Source organism: Prosopis cineraria, unplaced genomic scaffold (assembly GCF_029017545.1).
Source record: "Prosopis cineraria cultivar Desert tree isolate PC_DT_omini unplaced genomic scaffold, ASM2901754v1 PC7, whole genome shotgun sequence".
NCBI classification, from domain to species: Eukaryota; Viridiplantae; Streptophyta; class Magnoliopsida; order Fabales; family Fabaceae; genus Prosopis; species Prosopis cineraria.
The window spans coordinates 35,399,540-35,421,705 of NW_026555338.1; the positions used below are offsets into that span (position 1 = coordinate 35,399,540).

The following is a 22,166-nucleotide window of genomic DNA, read 5'->3' on the forward strand; positions in this document are numbered from 1 at the left end:
AATAACGATAAATTTCGATCATTCATTACATTCAGAAGGAAGACTAAACACCGTTGGTAACCAATCTCGCATCTTTCCTCTACACAAGCATCCGGTTCAATTACATCCTATTTAGATTCAGTTAACATACAAAAAAAATTATATATAAAATCATATATATATATATATATATATTGAGGAGATAAAAAAATAAGATTGATATGCTACCACTACTAAAATTGTGTGCAGAGATATCTTTCAAAATGTGGATCCAGGCTTTTCTTAAATTTATTAATCTAACAAATTTCAAATGTCCAATTTTTCCAACATATTCAATTCTTTATTTTTAATTTAGACAATAAAAACTCGGAAGATTGACAAGTAAAAATTTTGTGAAAATATTAATGACAAATCAAGACTCTTAATACTGAAATACACGAGGAGTACTGAATTTAAGAATGTCAAATGTTAAAAAAATTTAAGAACGTCAATGTTAAAAAAATCTTAATTTAACATTAATATTCTTATAAGAGTCCTAAAAACTGTCATTCTTCCTAACCACTGTCCTGGGTTTGTAATTTAGTTTACATATATATATATATATATATATTGGGGAATATAAAAAATAGGATTGATACGATTCCACATGAAAACTCAAGAGCGAAGCATCATTTACAATGCTATACAATACTATAGTGTCAGGGTGATAATGGTTCGCGATTTGACATTCACACAACTAAGATGCTTCATACACCCGAGCCATGGAGCTGTAACGGTTAACCGATGAGGCCTCTTGTATTGTTTTCACCTAGTAGTGAACAAGGAAGAATACAATAGTTGACTGAAGAATAGTAGTATTAAGAAGAAAAGGAAGAACACAACCTGCGAATGAGAAGGCTTATAACAAAATTAATGCCCAAAAAACTATTAATGCAACAATTACTTACAAGAAAGTACATATCAAGAGACCGACCTTAAGGAGGAGAAAAAACATGCCAAGGGACGAAAACTCGTGTCCCTGGGCAGGATGGTGAAGTGAGTTTCAGAGTGCTTCATCAAGCTTTCAAGTTCCAAGAACCGGATTTACAGTGGGTACTGGGTAAATGAATTAAAATATGGGGTCAGACTGAAAATTCTCAAATAAATGGAAAAAGAAAAAATTGAAAGAACCACAACCAACGCACTGCAAAGAAACCATGTTGATTGATTGTAAACAGGAAATGTTGTCCCAGTCGATGCACACAACATCCTAGTCCATTGGGTACCGGCCTTCAAACCCGTGCCCTCTGCAGTTTTAAGCATAACAGTGAACCACAAAGGCCAGCACGCAGCATCCTAGTCAATCATACAGGTAGAGGGATATTTCTCTGACTCCCAACATTAACATTTGGTTTTATCTCCCACGAGGCAACATGCTGCGATTCCTCGGGAAGGATGAAAGGCAAAGAAATCTCTATGATCATCAACTCGCCACAGAATGGGCATTCACTCGCTATTGCATCATCCAGTTGTGATCGGAGCTGTCCATCCATTTGACATCAGTATGTTAGCTTATACCCAAGTTTTCATGCTAGTCAACGCATTTGGCGGCGTAATGTAGAGTGCGCCTAAATGCTCGTGCATAAAATGGAAAAAAATAATAATTACAAATTGGTTTTCTTCAAGAGTGATTCCAGCGGTCAAGTACATGCCACACACCACAAGAATGTAAAATTAAAGTCCCATTTGGTTACTAAAAAGGAATGAAATAGAATGGATTGAAAACGTCAAGGTAAAAATAAGATATTCAAAATGTAATGTGAGATAGATGAGTCATATTCATAAGGAAGAAAGATAATTTAGTAGTTAGTACATGCAATTGAGAATCATGATTGATAAAAATTTTAGATGATATGATAATTTTCACATTCGTGGCATACAGTACTTAAGTTTTATCATATCTACAGTAAAGGAAAAAAGTGATTTAGTTCATTTTTTTTGTTTTTTCTTCATTTCATTCTTATCCTTTATAGCAACTAAACAGGACCTGAAAGAAAGAAAGAAACGCGGAAATACATAGAATTCAAAATGAAGATCAACAACCAAAGCAGAACGCAAGATTTTCCCCAATCTCAGCTGATCCCTGTTACTTAATGCATATTATGAACAAACCTTATCCGCTGGGCTCATGCTAGGTATGGTGGAGTCTTCCGGAGAAAGGGTACCATTGGAATCCCTCCTTGCTTCACTACCCATCAAAGAAAGTTGCTTTTGCCGATCCAGTATGTACTCAGCCTGCAACATTCACAAATTCCGTTAGATTCAGTTTAATATGTTGATAAAGCTATAGTAAGAACGAATACTATTTTAGAATAGGGACAATGACACTGCTACGGGGATGCAACCTGGTCCAGTGAATAATTAAACATTAGCACAAGCAGATGAATACAGCTTCTTTTAAGCTTACACCAAATTATCAAGACAGGGAGAAACGAAAGGCGCACTTACAAATTCACTATTTTAAGCTGTATGTCAATCTTGTATTCTTGGTATTGTCCGCATTGCGTGGGTGCAGCTGTGGTTCCTTGTGAGTTACTCTTCTTTTTTTTTTTTGGTGTATTTGTTTACAAAATCCTAACAAACTAAGGAATTAAATAATATTTTAAAATAAAATAAACTATTTTACCCTGTTCTCAAATCTCAAAAGGCTACACTGGGTTTCTAAGATTGAGTTTTGTAGTTTTCTACTTAATTTCTATTACAAGACCTTGTGGTTTTCTACTTTACGTCTTAAATCTCTCTAGTCCTATTTATAAGGCCTACAGTTAGTCCTTAATACAATATTTAATGAAACACTTATAACTAATCTCCAAAAAAGCCCTTACCTCTTTGTAATGGCTTTTCAAGCATCTCTCCCCATACCAATCAAAGGATAATTTTGGAAAGTTGCAAAAGTTTTTAACATATAACTAACTTCAACTAATTTTCTTAGTCTTAGGAAGCAGTTAATAGTGCCTTAAAGAACTGGAGGGAGTATTATTTTTTAAATGTTGGATTAAAACTCATGAATTAACTCTTCCCGTTTTGCTTTCAAGCACACAGGCACCTAAGGCGTTCTCCAAGAAAGTAGAAAAAAGTGCCTCTGGCAGCACCTTTTGTGTCGTGAGAGGCGCTAGCCTGAATTTGCCCCCTCAGCACCTTCAACTAGCATGCTAACCAAAATTCAATACGCATCCCATAGTAGTAATAGGTAACAAAGGATTATCCAAATCATGTATTACGCACTTCCAACTAAAATAGAAGATGAAGTTCTTTTTTTCCATAGCCAAGAAAGCGAGATCAAGTTTTCATTCTCAAATATCAACTAGGTTATCAAATAAAAAAATATGATAGGCCCATGTAGATATCAACAACCAACAGTTGCTGGATAGCTCAGATCATAACTTCATGTTTCATACATGTACCAAATCTTCACAAGTGAGACCACAAAACTGAGGTGCTGGCAGCATTTTTGTGCTTTAGCGTAGTATATATTCTTTTAATTTAATGAATTCATTACAACAATTCAAGAACCTCGGTAAAATGGGAAAAAAAGATGCTTCCAGGAAACCAAGAATAGTGAATACCTATCAACTCTCTGAGAACCAAACCTATTCAATTTTTCTAACAGCCAGTGATAATCAAGCCTTTCAAATTTGTTACATTGGTCTTCTTAATGAAAAAAATAAAATTGAATGGCAAAATTCACATATCTTCCCTACAAATAAAGCAGACCTTGTTGAGAACAATAAACTTTCAGGAAGTACACAACAGAAAAGTCATTATGAGATATCTAATAAATAGGAGGAAATGATATTTGTACTTACATGGGCTTCGTCAGTACAACGAGTCACATGGGCAATCAGGCATTGTGCATGGAAGGCATGTCCACATGGAAAGACATAAAAAGGAGGCATTGGCCCTACTGATGTAAACCCACGAGCTGTGCCATACTCCCTGCCAGCAGTTAGAATTTTTCGTCGACATACCTATGAAGCAGAGACAAAAGTGAGTCCAGACTTGAGTATGTAGTGACCATCAAAACTAATGCAGGTCAGATTTAATGTATCTGATGTGAGGGCAAAAAAAGATTAAATATATCTAATGACCAAGTCAGAATCATAACAATTTGAAACAAAAAGGTGCAGCTCTATCACAACTATTAGGAAGATCCATACCCCACATTCCTCATCCCGATCAATAATAGCATATCTCTGAGCAAGGGCATTGATATCATTTCTGATGTTGTCAGCACCATGTGTTGCATCATTCATCTCTTGCTTCAGCTGTTCAATTTGTTTGTTGTAATCCTCCAACGATGAGCAGATAGCCTCCTACACACATTCAGATGAATTCCCCAATGAAAGAATAAGAAAAACCAGGTTCAATAATATAATTATCATAAGCACAGAAATACTCAGCATAAAAGGATCCCATGTTCTTCAAATACATCACAAAGGAAAACGACAACAGAATATTGTCAAGAGGTCCGGCCATGGCATATAACTTTCTCAAAAGTAGCATATTCTTGGGCTGACAAGAAAATTCACGTTTCATACAAGATCCATTAGTAAAATTATCGTGATTAAAACCTGAAAAGATCAATTTAGAGGTTTCATTCTCTTGATAAATTCCAATCACCAATCAAGTTCGTTTTTCCTTTGTCTACTACAACATACATCGAATAGATGTCTCATCATACATTGGATCCTTATCTCATATCGAATGAACCTGTTACAAGCTTAGGTGATTATATCAGTTATCTTCTATACATAAGATCATAAGGATATGATCTAAAAAATTCCAAGGGAGGAACACTTTATATTCTTTGATCCTAAAGGAGTAATACAGGGATGGTTATTTCCTCCATTCTTACTTGTGGGGGCACTAACCATTTCTGAGTAAAAATAAGCATCATTGAATGTCTTGATCACACTAGAGCCTGAGTCTGAAATTAATCAATGTAGATAGGATAGAGGGAAAATTAGCCTCACCTTGAAGTCATCTATCAGGGCAAAGTCTGGAAAGAAGGGTAGTATATCCTCAATCTTTAAAAGGCCATCAGTTTCTTTAAGAAATGCAATTGCCTTCCTTATATTTTCTCTTTTAGTTCCTTTTTCTTGTTCAACAACATGCTTGGCAATCATGAGCCAAAGCTTCTTTCTCAAGTCTTCATCATCTTCAACTTTATCAGCTTCAGCCATAGCTAGCTCTGGATCAACCTAATGCAAAATAGAGCAACTTAATCGCAACAACATCTCAAAAACCTTAAGAAAGAATTATGAGAAAGGTAAAGGACTTTCAAAATCCTAGAAGAATTATATTTCATGTTCAAGCAGTAAAGATTTCACAAACTAGAGGACCTCCTTCTGAAAATGGCTTAACAACTTTTCCATAGATCTTGAAGAGCTCCATGACTGCAGGATGACTGCAACCTCTGCGCTTTAGCCATCACAGTCAGAATCCAGCCAAAATGGAGTAGGGGGATTCTTTGAGCCTGAAGCTCTCAAGACAACAGTAGTCCAAAAATTTCTCTGATGGAAGGCATTCTTTGAGCCAAGGGATAGACGCAAAAACATATTCAGGATGTCATCCATGGATTGTTCCTCAGTTTAATGCAAATGTTATGCTACTACCAACATCCTCAGAACACATGACTACAACTGATATTCAATGAACTTTCATAAAGCTGTTATTCAAACTAAACTACAATACTATTGTATGAATGCCTATGCTAGATTGGAATGCAAGAATTATAAGCATTACTGTTACCTGTAGTGCAAGAGCAACTGCCTCTTCGTGCATAGACATCATGCTGTATATATGAACACATGCACGCATTCGTTTTTCCTTTAAGCAAAGACGTAGAGCATACTTGGGATCATAGAAAAATTCAGGGCCAGTTTCTTGTCCCTTTCCAAATTTGCATTGCAGGAATCGAAGGAGCGTACTATCATCTTCCTGGTCAGTAGACAAGGAAACCAAAGTCAAACACATATATATAACTAAAGTCTATCATCCAAATAAAAGAAGTCCTCCATTTCTTCAAATTTCATGATGAGAAACCAATTTTCCACTGAAGGAAGTAAGAAATGAGACAACTTTTATGACTCAAAATCAATTGTAAATATATATTTCAGTTTTAAACTTGATGTTAAATGTTAGAAGAATTTCAGAAGTCAAATGCATAACACACACCGGGCAGAGGTTACCAGTTCCACATAAAGGTATCTCAACCTCGACTGACTAACAATTCATACCATGATAGTATGCATTTATTCATCCAGATGTTGTACCATTATGATACCATAATGCAATCAGAATGCATGAGACTTATCATAATCATGGCATCAAAAGTGCATCAGTCTAACAGGTAAACAATTCAACCTGCGTTGCATATAAAGAAAGCAAGAGGTTATGAATTCCCGGGTCTTCATTATGCAACCGATGAACACAATATTCAAGATATTTGATGACCTCGTGTGTCTCATTCCTGCATGCCGCATAAAGAAAAGAAAAGAGAATTAAATTTATGAACTCCTTTCTGTACAGTACCATAGCCACTTAACAAATTGAAAATAAAAAAGTGAATAAGCAGTACTTTGCATGAGGTTCACTTGAATAACGCATCATTGCAGGAATCAGTTTCCTCGGGTTCAGGTTCTTCGTAGCCATCCATGACTCCACAGTCTCATATGCATCAAGGGCAATAAGGTCTGGGGCAAACTTGTACTGCATAATAAACCCAATATTTTCTACATAAGATTTTTAAAACAGCAATTACTAGGCTCCAATCTATAATAAAAGTAGCAACCTCATAAGCTCAAGAAGTAAGATAGAATAGACAAAAAATTATCACAAACCAGAATCCTAGAGCTTGAACAGTACCTGAAGGTCTACAGGCACAGCAGGCTTCTGAAGCATTTCCAAAGCTTTTTTCACTTCTCCTTGCTGAATTGAAAACCCAAGATAGCAAGTGTTAGTTTTTATTTTTATTTTGGGGGGGGGGGTGAGTGATAGAATGCTGATCATGGTGGGATAATGGATAACTTGGGAAGTTAGAGAAATATTAGGAACAAATGTTAATTTTAAGTTATTTTAGATACTTTCTATTTAATATATTATATAGGTTATTATTTGTTTTGTTGCGTGGTCCTTAACTTTAGGAATAGTGGGTTGTGGTACTTGAAGATTAAGTTAAGATTTTTATTTATTTATTTATTATTTATTTTTCAGGCAGTTATTCCCCATTATCTTAGTTATGCCTTAACATCAGTATTTTTAGGAATTATTAGTTATTTTTCTATCTATAAATATTGAGGCACATATCATGTAGAAAGCATATGAAATTAAATCATTATTTTTATGTGTGGAGATTCTCCTTTGGCTTTATTAGTTGTATGAGCTTAAGATTCTTACTCATTTTCAATTAAAGATTTTCCTTCATCTTTATTAATTTATGAAATTAGATTTTGATTTCATATTTAATAAAGATTTATCTCTCTTAATTCCCTGTATCTATCTTGGATCCTACCATTTGGCATCAAAGCTGTTCAATCCAAAGACAGTTCCTACCCACTCTAAACGCCTTCACAGCCCCACATTTTCACCACCCATCCCATCCTATTATCATCCATCTTCTAGAAGACATTTTCCCGAGTATGATGGTGGAGATCCCCATCCATAGATCTTAGAGGCTCAAAACTATTTTCAATATTCTCACACTTTTGAAGACTTCTTGATATTGCATTGAAGCACTTAAAGGGAGGCACTCATGCTTTTTTTGCTTCTAATAACATGAAGCACACCATCCTCTGTTGGGAAGAATTAACGGAGGTGTTACAAGAAAATTATGAGCCTCTGGAATATCAGAACCCAAATGAGTTCTCATGCGGCATCAAGCAAACTGGTTCAATCCATGAGTACAAGCAAGAATTTGCAAAACGCATTGCTCGAGTATCCCACTGGCTAGAGCACTATCTTCTCGGTATCTTCTTAAGTGGCTTGAAGGAGAAGTTAAGAGCTCATGTACACATACAGAAGCCACACACAGTGTTTAAGGCTGTAAGTCTTGCCCTAGAATTTGAAAGTAAGTTTAGTATGCATGGGCCCAAGCCCACTTCTTTCTAGACCCAAAACAGGTCCAATTTGTGTCTGCCCCTCTCACATGTGACCAGAAAAACTCTGCAACAGCATTTACATCAAGTGCACACAAACCATTTGCATCCTCTTCCTGATGGACCCCATGGCACGGGTGACATAGCATTAATGGTAACGAAGCTTGAGGATGGTAATCATGAGCATGGTGACATAAAAGGAACCCAATACTTCCAATCCAACGTACCTAAAGACCCATTACAACATATTGGAGGTCCAATGACAAGAGCCCGAACTAAAGCCATGAAGCAAGCCTTGTTCAGTCTTGTGCAAGAAGTTCAAGAGCTTGGAGAGCATTAGGGCACTCCTCTCAAGCCCAAAGGAGAGCATCTATACGTATATAATGTATTTAAGATCCAAACTCATGAAGAGTCAAGCCCAAGAGATGCAGACCTTAGCCCAATGCAGGGAAGACTACAAGTTGAGCCTCTTGCAAGCAAGGAGACATGAAACCCTAGTAAAGAAGTCAAGGGTGACGTGATTTTAAATCCTTTATGATCCCTTAATTGTCTCCTAAATTATTTCCTATTTTAATGGTCCTTTGATTTGATTTTCTATTTTGAGTCTAGTCAAAGGTTAGAATTAATTATAGTATTAATTTCTAAATTTTGTAATCCCATAATTTTAGGATCACATCTCCTAAATTATGTGGCTGAATATTTTATCATTATTTTATATTATTTCTCCTTTTAGTATTAGGAAATTAGGGTTTTAATTTTAGGAAATATTTTTTCTATGAGCTTATATAAATTAGGCATGCTCCCTATTGTAAACAACACAGAAGTTGAATGAAATTATTCATTTTAGAGTTTATAACTCTTGTGAGCCTTAGTGCTTTGTGGTGGCATCCCGTGTGAGAAACAGACGTGATCAAGAGCGTGATCAACTCTTGTGGTGTCTTTGAAGGTTGAGGTTCCTAGAGGCAGGTGCTCTAGAGGATCTTCTCCTTGATCATTATCATATTGTTTACTTCATACCTTTCCTTATTTCCGTCATAAATTTCGTCCCTTTCTTTTTGTTCTTGTGTTTTTGTTGTTTCAGGGTTCTGTCCCTAAACTAGCACGATTCTGCTTCCGCGTCCCCTATCACTTCCTCTGTGCTCAGACCCGCAACTTCAACACTGTCAAGAAACTCCTCCATGGATAGCAAACAGAAGACGAGGAGAGAAAGGCCTGTGTTTTTCCTGTGGGGACACGTTCAGGCCTGGGCATCACTGCAAAAGTTCTTTTTCATTGCTGGAAATCACAGAAGGTGAAGAAATTGTTCCACCTCTTGAAGATGCTGAAATTGAAGAACTTGAACCTGAAATAGCTGAAATTTCTCTCAATGCTGTTTTGTGTAGCAACAACATATCTGCAATGAAGCTTCAAGGGAACTTCTTTGAATGCCAGGTCCTACGCTTGATGGATAAAGGGTCTAACTGCAACTTCATCCCTGAAATTTCCACGCAGCCTCTTGTTTGACCCTTTGAAACCCACATGGGAGATGCTGTTATTTACTTATTACTCTCATCTCAGCCTCTAGATACACAAAAAAGCTCTCGTCTATGTCTCGCCTTGAGGACTGAGGCGAATTTTCAAGGGGGGAATATTGATAGAATACCAATTATGGTGGGATAATGGATAATTTGGGAACTTAGAGAAATATTATGAATGAATCTTAATTTTAAGTTCTTTTAGATATTTTCTATTTAATATATCATTTAGGTTATTATTTGCTTTGTTGAGTGGTCCTTAAGTTTAGGAGCATTGGGTTATGGTACTTGGAGATTAAGTTAGCATTTATATTTATTTATTATTTATTTATTTTTCATGTAGTCATTCCTCATTACCTTAATTATGGATTAATGAGAGTATTTTTAGGAATTATTAGTTATTTTTCTGTCTATAAATATTGCGGCACATATCATGTAGAAATCAACTGGAATTAAAGCATTTTTTTTTATCCATCGAGATTCTCTTTGGCTTTATTAGTTATATGAGCTTAAGATTCTTGTTCATTTTCTATTAAAAATTCATCTCTCTTATTTCTCTATACCTATCTTGGATCCACCACCCGTGGATTTTACAATAAAAAAGATTAAGAACTGGAACCTGAGTGAAAATCAAACCACCTGAATGTAATGATGGACAACAATCTCATACTGGCCCTTCAGGCTAGCAAAATAAACCAATTCTTCAGCCCTTCCATAACTGTTGAAAATTACAAAGAATTTCAAAATCGCATCATACAAACTACCTTTAACCAAGCTTTCAACTGTGTACTGAAAGTGACGAGAAATTAACCGTGGAATGAATATGAAATATTGAGGCGAAATATCTAATGATCAAAAGACAAAAAAAAAAGTGGGAGGTTCGAGCATTAAAAGAGGCATTAGAGGGCCCAAAACCAAATACTGATGGCATTTGGATTCAAGCATGAGGCATTAAAACTCAATATCACTGAAAAATAAAATGCATAGGGGAAGGTGTTATGGTCCACTTAGAGCCAAGTAACACTTGAACCCTTTTAAAAACTTGCACAAAGTATCCATGCATGCATGTCAAAAACAAGTTAATATTTTAATGTTTCGTTATTTAACTATAACATCTTCCACAAAAAGACATAGGTAAACCAGTGCTTCGTTCTTTAAAATGAACAAATGATGTTCCAGTTGTCTTTCTCATTTTGCAATTCCAGGAAATACATAATTACACAGAGGAGCTAAACAAAGCGTCAGCTTGACAGTCACCAAGATAAACTTCATCTGCAGACAAAAGTTGAGAGAAAGCCAAGGAAACGTCTTAGAAATATAACAGTTCCTTATGGAAGTTTAAGTGCGGTACAAAGGTCTCAAGGCTACACAAACTGTTCAAATCAAGCAACCATATACCTCTTAAGGCTGCGCTTAAAGCACATCCATGACTTTTTGTCTCATTCTCTTGTACAATTGTAAACGTTATATGTAGGAATCTCAAGCCTTGGGTTGTTGGCTTCCCTCCTTTTCTAGAAGGATTTTATTTGTTTTTTATATGTTTTCTGGTGTAATTATCTTATTTCTTTTGTGTTATTATCTATTGGGAAATTTATTATTTTAAATAGCTGTACATGTGGTCAAGCCTCCCTTAATATTTTGATGATATCTTTTGCATGATAGGGCAAAACATCAAAGAAAATTTTCTTCTCTGTATTTGAGCTGCGAGAACTCAAATGTATTATCTAGAGGAATCGTACTGATAAAATTGAAGAAAAGACACATAATGTAAGTATTTGTATCAAGTATATACCAAACTACTACCTTTCCAAAAGTTTCATCGTAGTTGTTTCATCCAATACATCCTTGGAGTCACTGAGAAAAGCACGAAACTCTTTAATGACTGATTGGTACTCTGCGTTGTGATTCTCCCAAGCAGAATCATCCTCCAAAAGCAGTCGATTTATCTAAAGATCAGATATGAAAACAAAATCAATTTTAAAATAAAAAATATCATGACTCAAGATATAGAGAATATATATTTGAAGTAGTTCTAATTTCCCAAAATCTCACAGGAGTCCTAGAAATTGCACTCTTGCATCTCCTATTTTTTTTCAACTAAAATCATAAACTGGTACTAATCAGTTTACTGCCAAGCATGGCAATTTTTTTCATTTCATAGGGATGGTTCCAATTTTTTACTTCTCCAACAGACAATAAACTTTCATACCTTCTAATTCTTTTAACATAGTTATAGTTTACTGCCGAGCATGACAATAAACTTGCAATAAATATAGACAAATAGCAACATATAGGTTGAGAATACATGTCAAGTTCAAAAAGGGATATCGACATTATTTTATAAAAATAAGCATCCTTCTCTTCCATTACCAGACAATAAGGTTAGACCATAGCAAAGGATATAAAGAAAAACGAAAATGAGGAACAAATTGTCCTTCCAAGCGCCAAGATTTCAGAAGAACCTTGTCCAAATATAACTCGGTTGCCCATGTGGATATCATTGTTATTTGGCATTTATCATCTTTCGCTAAACTATCAAGTTTCCGCAATAGAAAAGTTCTCAAAGCATCCTGCAGATGAGCAGATATAACAGTGAATTTTCACATGTAATTGAAACAAGCTGACAAGTAGCGTAGTCAAAAAAATCCAGATTTAAGATGAAAAGAGAAGGCCAGCCATGGAGTTTCATATATAGCTAAAAAGACAAACAATATGGAAATTACCTGTTCACCAGCACTGATGAACTTCAGAGTGACTTCCTCAAATGATAGAATATAATTAATCTGCAAATGAAATCACTAGCATAACTTCTCCCACTCCAAAAAGGGTTGCAACCCCAAAATTTAAATTCAATAAAAGCATTAGTATAATATATCAAGTGGCCTAGCTTAAGGATAGATATTACATGTGAAAAAAGTCATGCAAATTCTAAAATTGCATGGTTCCATGTAACAGAAAGATGAATTTACTGGAATAAGCTGCATCTTTGTCTAGAAGGTACAGTTGGGGAACATTTAGCTAGAATGGACCATGATTTGGAAGCTTTGAGAGTTTAAATGGATGGGCAAATTTATTTTTAATTGTAATTGACACAAAGTAAAAATAATTCATGCATTAATTTACAAACTAAATGCAACCAAATAAAAAACTTAAAAAGAGAAAATACTTTGGCAAAGAAAGATGCAGCTCTAACAAAATCCTTTGCAGAAAATGCAGCTTCAGCCTGCACGAAGTCCCAGTCAAAGGCCAGACTTAGCTTTATGGTTAGAAATTTCAAAAGGGAAAAGAAATTCTGCAGCCAGATAAACGAATGCTTAGTCATTATAGAGATAAATGAACAGTGCCTGCACTAAATATACTTGGTCCCTTTGAAGAGGGTCACGACAATTTGCTAAAGCGGCTGCATATTCTTTCATGTCAAGATATACCTTCCACATATCTCGACCTTCATCATTAACAGACACCTAAAATTACCACATCCAAAAGCGGTATAGATTACCAGTTAAATCTGAGAAAACAAAAGGATGCACTCATAAGAGGGTGAAAACCTGAAAGATAGAGTTCTGATCATATGCATAGAACAGACCAGCAGTGGCATCACTACATAGCCCAATAATACCCTTTGGTGCTGCATCTGAAGTTTGATCAAACTGAAGTTCCTCCAGGATGTGCTCGCTAATTCTATTTACAACCTACAAATGCTTAAATTTAGAACACATGCATAAAACTACCAAAGAGAAGCTTATTTCCCATAGGCAATATGATGTGAGCACAATTGTATAGATGAGTACACACACCTTGACCTTATTCCCTATTAGCAGCAAGAAATGAAATTCAGACAACGCCATCGAACTTGGTTTGACAACTTCTGTGCCTTCAGGCAAGTTTGAGTAATCCAAAAGAGCCTTGCTTTCAACAAAATTTTCATCCCCATTTGGAGAACTGCACAAGTTATCAAAAGGATGGAGGAAAAAACGGATAGACTCCCAAGAGAACAACATGAAAGCATTTTATGAAAAATAACATTTCCAATACTATTAAGAAACAGTAATGAGGCATACTGAGCACACTTGAATCGAAATTTGAAGAATCCACTGATTTAAAATATACAACACCAAACGCCAACAAGAGTGCTTAAAATACCGAGTCAAATTTTACCTATGTTGTGCACCAAAATTTAAGCTCCCATGGTAAATACCAGCACCAGAAAGCCATGCAAAATGTACTGCTCTTCGTTGCTTGATGAAAAAATGCAGCTCACTGAAAGACAACCAAATAGAAACCGAAGCATTAAATGGGATATCTTAAAAATTAATTAGAAAGACTGTAATAATAAAACAAACTTTTAGCCTCCATATCCTTCTCTTATTTTATTTTGTATGTGCCTTGGTCATAAAAGTACCATTATATGAGTACAACCACTTGCCTGTTTGGTATTTCTCCAGGAAGTTCCATAAAATGCACCGTTCGATGTAAATAACTTGAAAAAACAGTCTGCAATTGTATTGTGATCATTGATCAAGTCAGAATAGAGCTCAAATAATGATACTGAAGATTACCATGAAAATGGATGAAACCAAGCAATAAGTTATTCGAATTGAGCAAAAACAAATTTAAAATTTTTAACAACCCAATTGCATACCAATTTTAGTCATGTGCATAATAAGCCATTGTGCAGCCAAAAATGCCAAAAATGCCATATAAATAATCAGAGTAACTGGCAGAACATGTTTCATTTGTTCATGAATTCATATTCAAACAAAATTAATGGGGTGTTTGGATTAATGCGAATTTGGATTTGGACCAAATCTCTCATTTGGATACATAAAAATTTATTCAAATCCAAATTGATTTCAAACTATAACTCCTTTATAATTTTAAATTTCCTCTACACTCCAATGATTTAAAATTCTAATCAATTCAAACGTATCGTTCTCTTTTCATTTTCACTATTAATACCATGATGATTCTCATATCTTTTATCATCTTTTGTCGATTAAAAAATAAAAATAAACTCATCACTTCCAATTTTTCATTTTTGTCTCTAATCTCAGCTAATCTCTCTTCTTCATTTGAAATAATTAAAACTACCCAAACAAAGGATTTTAATTGCATTGATTTCAAATGTGAGATTTGAAACGTTTGAAATACAAGATTTCAAATCCAAATTCATCAATCCGAACACTACCTAAAGGAATTAAAAAAAAATCAAAGTTAAGAAAACTTATTGTTATTCAACATACTTCCAATGATCCAAAGCCAGTGAAGGAATAAAGCCGTGTTGGAGTAACAGCCATCACATAATATCTAGTTCCATTGATTAAGCTGGCTGTCTCCATCTGCAAAGAATGAACATAAGCCAGTCAATGATTCCTAAGTCACATTATTAAAAGGACTGCCACTTTGATTTCTCAAAAAGAGATGAAATTGTAGAATCTTTCTTGCAAATTGAACCTGGAACAAAGTGCAAGCAGAACTTAAAAGTACCTGTAAACCCATAAAAGCTTCTGGAAGTTCTGTTAATTCAAAGAGAAACCTAATATATTTTTCTTTCTTGTCCCTTTCATCCACGGCAAGTTCATGAAGTTGGCCACTGTCCGTACCAATAATGAATTCCTTTGTGGAAACTGCTTTGAAAAATGGAACAGAACACCAAAAAACAAATAAATGTAGGAAAATCTTTGTTGTAAATAAATTTTCAAGTTATTGGCAACAGACAGAAAAGTGATCAACTACCTTCTGTTATCTGCTGCTTGTTCCATGCAACAGCATTCACAAGAAGGCCTTTCAGCTTGCTTAAAACTCGGGGCTTGGTCCATTTTGCATGAGTATAAAATGTTTCAGCCCCTCCAGCACCAACAACAGTGGCTATACAGTGACTCCCTCCAGGATCAACAAACACCCTGTGGATAGATTGCTCACCAGGCCGGCCAGCGGAGAGATCAATTTCTATATTCCCATAGACAATAAGATATTAGACACTACCTGATGCAGAAAATAATCTCTCATCAAGCAAATTGGCACCTAAGGTATCCAATCACTGAAGCAACTTCAGCAGTCCAAGCTTTCTTGAACTGTCCTCTTTAAAACTAGTAGCAACCCCTCAACTTGTATCTTGTAAGTAACACAACTTAAGATAATAAATTTAATTACCAAATAAAAAAAAAGTAAGGAATATGAACTCTGCATCTTCTACCTGTGGATATCAATTCATAACAACTTTTAATTTTTAATGATTAATGGAAAATTTGTATGTAGAAATAAGTAAACTAAAAACTTTACCATATGAATCGCCAACCCCAAAGTCATGCCTGATGACCCAGCCTTTACTAGTTCCTATCACGATGACATCATTTCCAGCAGTCATACATGTAATAACTCCTCGCCCTTTTGCAGCATACCTTTCAAGAAGGTCGACTTCGAACACCTGCCTCCCTTGTTCCATCTATAAAAAGAACAATTTAGGGTGACAATGAGAAATTAAGTCCAATTCCTGCAGAAATAGTCTGAAAACCCAGAGTAGAAATAAACATAAACTGTTGGTTAACAAGATGTTGTATTCCCAAATCTTGCACCCTTTCACGGTAAAGGAACTTAAAAATTATATTTATAATTACATTAACACTGTTTTTGGTTCAGGGGAAGAGGAGGGAAGAGATTTTAAAAGTTTGATGTTATCTTATTTAGTTCAGGAGAGGAGGGGAGGAAAAATAATTATATATGAACAACAATTACCTTATTTTATAAAAAAAAAAAATTTCCTTATCTTTTTATGAATATATAACTATTATATCCTCTTTTCATCCAAAAATATATCTGTAATCATGATTATATAGTTATGAACAAGTCTGGAACAACAGAAACAGGGAATTTTACTGAGCAAAAAGCTACAAATGACCTTCAATGCAAGAGGACCCATACTCCTCGCACCCCAACTTATTTTCCTCACAAAACTCAAACGCTGGATCTCATACTCAATCAGATAACACCAGATCCCATCATTATCTGTGACAGTGAATGTAAAAATTCTTGGGAATAAAGGTTTTCAACTTATGTTCTGTTTCTCTTTAAACTTCTTTCCACATGATCCTAAACGCAAGTCATTTCAAATTAATTCACACATCTTACTTGCCCCTCAAGAGATGTCATAAATAACAAGGTGCTTCCCTTTTGACAATCAAAAGCATATAATGAATCAATCTGATATTGCATATGTGACATGGCAGAACCAGCGAATGAAGATTAATAAAATATTATAAGCATCGTAGCTTACTATCCCGCTTGACCCACTCCTTCACTTCATACTGAGATGAGGAGATTCGAATCCTATCAATCTAACAGCCGGAACGGAAGATCCTGTGCCCAACAGGCTTGGGCTGCTACCGTTGACTGAAAAGAGAAGGCATTTGCCCAACGACTCACTGTTGGCTCGAGCGAATTCCAAACATCACAGAGAGAGAATCCGATGAGCCAATTGATTCACATAATTCGAATATCAGAAATTTACGAATACATGTAGCATTCTTTGACAGCAAATGACCCTTTTCCATCATAATCGGTGATGGAGCAGCAAATAAAAGGCAGTAGCAGGTAACGGAGAAACGTGAAACCTGTTGCAGTGGTGACGGCACTCGGGACGGTGACGGAGTCGACAGGCCCTGCTGCAGGTCAAGGTTGGGACGCGCGACGGTGGTAACGAAGGATGATTGAAAAATGAGGAAAAATAGGTTGAATTTGGGGAGTGGCATTCTTAATTATCATATTATAGCATAATATGGATAAATTAGTCAAGCCACTGTAAAATTATAACCTTTTTTTTTAGGGGAGGGTTTTCCTCTCCCATTTTCAAGGGAGATGATACATAAATCTTAAGACAATCAGTTAATTTAAAGTAATTTTAAAAATTTATAAATTTAATTTTTAATTTTATAATTTCATTATGATGAATTTATAATTTATGTTTTAAATTTTAACATAAAAAATATATTTATTTATTATTCATTTATATTAAAATTTAAAAAATAAATTACAAATTTATTATAATAAAATTATAAAATTCAACATTAAAATTATAAATATCTAAAATTTTATACTTTTAAATTTAATTTAAATTAATTATTTTTTTAAACTTATCCATAATTCTTCTTTTTTAATATCCAAGGAAGGGGAAACCTAACAAGGATAAAAAAATTTAAAAAGAAAATTAATTTTTCTATCATGTAATTTTATTAAATTTTGAATTTGAATTAACTTCCTCTATTTTTTTTCATTTTATTGGGTCATTATAATTCACTAGTTAAATTGCCTAATTGGATAGACAAAAAAATCAATTATTAAGATCAAATAGTTAATTTTTAGAAAAAATTACCCAAATAACTAATTGACTTAATAATTGAATCTTGAGCCAGAATTATGTTTTAAAATAAATTTTAAAAAGTTACTTATAGATTTAATTTTACTATTAAATAATACATTTTACTTCTTAAATAAAATTTAACAAATTTAATAATATTAAATACAATTATATTGATAATTTAATTTTAAAATATAATTTTTATCATAATTTATACAGTTAAAATTAATTTTAATATTTAAATAAATTATATTATAATATAATTAATTATAAATAAAATCAATCATATAAAAAATTTTATAATTAATTATATCTAATTAAAATTTAAACGGGCCTCGATTAATGGCTGCTCCAAACGCCGTCTATATATGCTAGCAAGAAATGATGCAGCATTGAAGGACGCGACACCAATATTTTCCAATCTCACCTCCACTATTTTCCAATGTAATAATAGCTCATGGCTCTCTCTCTCTCTCGATCTCGATCTCGATCTCGATCGAACACGCCAATTCAACAACGTCGACGATGCTGAGAACGAGAAGGACTCTTCAATTGGTTCTACTTCTCCACCAACATCAACGTTGTCATCATCACTTCTGTGCGAGCGTTGATTAAGAACAACATCGGGTAGAGATCAGGGTTCGACACTCTTACGGTGGCAATGGCGATCACAGTGGTTTTCTTCATTTTATGACATGAGATTGTATCAAGTGGATGTGGCGTCCCTGAGAAAGCACAAGGTTGAGGTACCAGATGACAAACATCTTCCGTACAAGACCAGGGTATACAAAGCAAGACCATGGAGACTCACGTCAGCAACTCCTTTCAAATTCCTCGTGCATCTCTCTTCATCTACGATACTGTGAGCGTCTTTTCACTAGATTGGTTCTCACTCAGCTTCGGTGAATGGGCATCAACCTCTTCATCTCCATCGTCTTTATAATTCTCTTCGCAGGGGTTCTTAAATCTATTCATCTCAGGATTGCGCAAAAGAATACATTACTAGAAGATGAAAGGAGAAGTACAGGGGAGGGAGAAAAGCATGAAGAAAGATGTGAGAGAAAGGCGTTTTGTTTTTTTTGGGGGGGGGGGGACACGGACTCTTACACAAGGGGAGAGGGGGAGTTCGGAAAAAAAAAATTGTCCATATGTTTCATCTTCAAGTGCATTAATGGATGATTGGACAAAAGGACTCTTGTTTTCAACCAAGTGAACAGTAAGAACCAAATAAAAAAGAAAAAAAAATAGAGGAACCTGGTTCAAAATCTAATAAAACTATGAGGAATGGCAAATTAATTTCCCAAGCTCTAAATACCAAAACTTCTAACTAAAATGATTCAAATATATTCACCGTAGTGTAGGCATGCGTATATTGGTAATTTCATGTGTCAGAATATTGTTATTAATATGATTTTCGAACATATCTTCAAATCCTGTCTTATGTCCAACTCCATATATTTAACCCCCATAATTTTTTTGCTGCCAGTGGTGGATTATGAGGAGATTATAGGATGTTTTTCTGTTGTTTTGCTTTTGATTAAGTAATTGAGTTCTCAATTTATTTTAAAAAAAGCAATTTATCTCCGAAGTCCAAATTCCAATTGCATATCCATCCTCATTCTACCTTTCTTAATTTTCATGTTATATTGCAGGAATCTAACAAATCTAGTCTTCTTTTTTTTTTATGGCAATCCATTCTCTTCTTATTTGTGCATGAAGAATTATATGATAATGAGTAGATGAACAGTCATTAACAAATACTGTTTTTCTGTTAATCAATGACAATGAGACTATTGGTCTTCGAACACATCATGTCAAATTTGGGGTTTGTTGGGTCGTACTCTTTCCTCCCACTTGGCTTCACCCTTCTCAAATGATAGTGATATTGCCACTATCAGAGACAAGATTGATTAACAAAGCTTAAGAAATTATTAATGATGAGCATGCTATCAAGTGAGAGAAAATACTGCAGTGAAGAGACTACTTAAAACAAAAACTTACAACCTAGGAATGGGAAATGTAAATTGACTATTCCAACAAATAAAAAAGAGAAACTCTCCCTAAAAAATAAAAATGATGTCTACAAATTGGATCATTCCTTCATTCCTCACCCTCAATAACCTCAATACTAAACACCCTTTAATGGATGAACAGCAAAAAATATTCATAATACAAAATCATTACGATAGATAAAAAACAATTTATGATAGTATTATCAATAAGTTCCCAGTAAGAAATCTGAAGCAAAAATCAACATAGCACATAGAAGTTGAACTAATACCAAATAGTAAATAAAGGACAATAATAAATAAGACCACCTAATGCAAATATGATAACCCAATATAAATTTAGTGCTGTTATTTAACTCCATTCCCGTGGGACAAATAAGAGACGAAGCTGATGACAACACAAAAATTTTTGAGTTTTTCAGACTCTGATCCATTTAGTAAAGAACAGGGTATAGTTAAACTCAAGGTTAAGCAAACCAAAACACACGTCCATGTTAAACAGGAACGACACCAACAACTAGGTTAAAAATGTATTTTCAAAAGACTGATACCTCAGTTAAACCTGTGATGCCATTGGAATGCAGCAACACCAAGTAGGTTCTCCCTAAAAACAGGGACTTGGATACACTGCAACCTCAGACAAGTTGGATTGTAACATCATTGGTGAGAAGCTAAAGGATTGCTCCAAAGAATTCATAGAAACAAATTTCTGAAGGAAATTAAATCACATTAATTTTAATACGATGTAGGGAAAATATTAATTCAAAAGCACAGATACAACTGAGAAAAGTAAGAATAATAGCAAGTCTTTACAATATACAACTCCTCAGTCAAATCCATTGATGTCATATGAGTATAGCTTCCCCAAGAAGGTTCTCCCTGTCAAACAGGGTCTTGGATCCACAACACCTCAACAAGTTGGATTAGATCATCACAGGCAATCCTTGTAAACGCACAGATTAAACATTAAAATATTAGAAAATTAATTCGCAAATAAATTGTACGCAGTAACATAAAGCATCCGCTGCATTTCAAAAATATAAAGAGGCTCAGATTATAGAAACAGCTCTTTCAATCACAGATTCTCAGCAGCAGAACTGGCATTTCAAGCTGAATAGTAATCATCACAGCGAACTGAATTGTAAAACAAACTAACATAATAAACTACCCAATCAAAGTAGACTATAAGAGGAAAAACTATCTTGAAAAAAGCGGCTCATATCAAGAAATTCAACCATTGTTCTTTTATGCTTCATCGATGACTCTCAGAAGCGCGGATAACATATAATCATAGCCATTCTTTGAGATTAAAAAGGAAAAACAAGTTTATGGGGCAACCAGCCATCTAGCGGTAAGTTTTAGAGGCACAAATATTGAAAAATTAAAACCCCCACGTGAATACCGCCAATTCGATATGTGCCTCTAGGACTAGCTTTATTTTCATGGCATATTTCGTTGAAAATAAGCCAAAGGTGTAGTGAGGCATATTCCTCAGCCCCTCCCCACCGATACAAACAACACAAACAGAAAGAAACAGAACGAAGGTATGTTGCCGTTGTTTTGACACAGATCAGCCGTAAAAGAGTTGGGCTAAACTGCAACACGAACGGCGACATTTGGCACATGCTTTGGGGCATTCCCATCACAGATCTCAGGGAAGCCCGGGAGGCATCGTGCGAAAACTCAAAACTGAATCTAGCTACTGAATTCAAAAACCGTCGCGATGCCCAAACCCTAGACGCTCCCATCCCAGCAGCCAAGGTTTACGAGAGGAAGGGCAAAGGTGAGATTATATAGGCTCACCAAACTTGAACCCTAGAACAAACTCCTCTCAACCCGCCGCCGATACGAGAAAATAAATAATTTCAATAATATGAAAACATTATTTACTTACAAACACCTTTTAAATACTAATCAATAATCAATACCTGTAAAAAAAATTTAAAAAAGTTAATCATTTGATTGATTTAATTGTAATGTAATTTTTAAAATTTTATCCGATATAACTTAATCAATAAAATTTTGACTCGATTATGACTTAATTTATAAACTTTAATTCTAACAATTTAGTTTATATAATTTTAATCACTTAAATAGGGGGTTTTATAGCTTAAAAATTCAAATTATAAAGATTAAAATTATGTTAAAATTTATTATTAATATTTTAATTTACTAA

The 22,166-nt window shown here is 34.6% G+C and overlaps 1 protein-coding gene and 6 non-coding genes across 16 annotated transcripts; all 7 read right to left on the reverse strand.

Moving 5' to 3' along the window:
- Positions 1 to 626: 626 nt before the first annotated feature.
- Positions 627 to 17,377, reverse strand: LOC129314830 (vacuolar sorting protein 18). Of its 10 annotated transcripts, none has more exons than XR_008594294.1 (26): positions 17,239 to 17,377; positions 15,911 to 16,073; positions 15,365 to 15,577; positions 15,116 to 15,255; positions 14,872 to 14,967; positions 14,055 to 14,122; positions 13,787 to 13,888; positions 13,426 to 13,570; positions 13,177 to 13,320; positions 12,973 to 13,092; positions 12,795 to 12,851; positions 12,352 to 12,411; positions 12,091 to 12,198; positions 11,432 to 11,574; positions 10,268 to 10,346; positions 6,886 to 6,948; positions 6,599 to 6,729; positions 6,385 to 6,490; positions 5,770 to 5,958; positions 4,992 to 5,219; positions 4,176 to 4,331; positions 3,825 to 3,986; positions 2,131 to 2,253; positions 1,164 to 1,499; positions 953 to 1,074; positions 627 to 787 (listed from the first exon to the last, which is right to left on the reverse strand). XR_008594294.1 is itself a non-coding variant. In XM_054958268.1 (25 exons), exons 3-25 carry the CDS (start codon positions 16,071 to 16,073, stop codon positions 1,323 to 1,325), a joined length of 2,973 nt encoding a protein of 990 aa, XP_054814243.1. In that variant the 5' UTR covers positions 16,902 to 17,049; positions 17,239 to 17,367; the 3' UTR covers positions 869 to 1,322. The 10 variants fall into 10 exon arrangements, 5 of the variants coding, with proteins under 5 accessions (XP_054814243.1, XP_054814242.1, XP_054814241.1 ...); XR_008594293.1 differs by having other exon boundaries at positions 627 to 861; XR_008594291.1 differs by having other exon boundaries at positions 953 to 1,499.
- Positions 17,378 to 20,325: 2,948 nt separating this feature from the next.
- Positions 20,326 to 20,433, reverse strand: LOC129316928 (small nucleolar RNA snoR97). Its single transcript, XR_008594854.1, has one exon. It is a non-coding gene; the product is annotated as a small nucleolar RNA snoR97 (small nucleolar RNA).
- Positions 20,434 to 20,539: 106 nt separating this feature from the next.
- LOC129316918 (small nucleolar RNA Z278) lies at positions 20,540 to 20,655 on the reverse strand. The gene has a single exon (XR_008594844.1). It is a non-coding gene; the product is annotated as a small nucleolar RNA Z278 (small nucleolar RNA).
- Positions 20,656 to 20,813: 158 nt separating this feature from the next.
- On the reverse strand, positions 20,814 to 20,929 carry LOC129316919 (small nucleolar RNA Z278). The gene has a single exon (XR_008594845.1). It is a non-coding gene; the product is annotated as a small nucleolar RNA Z278 (small nucleolar RNA).
- A 103-nt stretch (positions 20,930 to 21,032) lies between these two features.
- On the reverse strand, positions 21,033 to 21,126 carry LOC129316916 (small nucleolar RNA Z223). The gene has a single exon (XR_008594842.1). It is a non-coding gene; the product is annotated as a small nucleolar RNA Z223 (small nucleolar RNA).
- A 76-nt stretch (positions 21,127 to 21,202) lies between these two features.
- LOC129316933 (small nucleolar RNA U36a) lies at positions 21,203 to 21,287 on the reverse strand. The gene has a single exon (XR_008594859.1). It is a non-coding gene; the product is annotated as a small nucleolar RNA U36a (small nucleolar RNA).
- Positions 21,288 to 21,534: 247 nt separating this feature from the next.
- LOC129316936 (small nucleolar RNA snoR134) lies at positions 21,535 to 21,669 on the reverse strand. Its single transcript, XR_008594862.1, has one exon. It is a non-coding gene; the product is annotated as a small nucleolar RNA snoR134 (small nucleolar RNA).
- Positions 21,670 to 22,166: the final 497 nt, after the last annotated feature.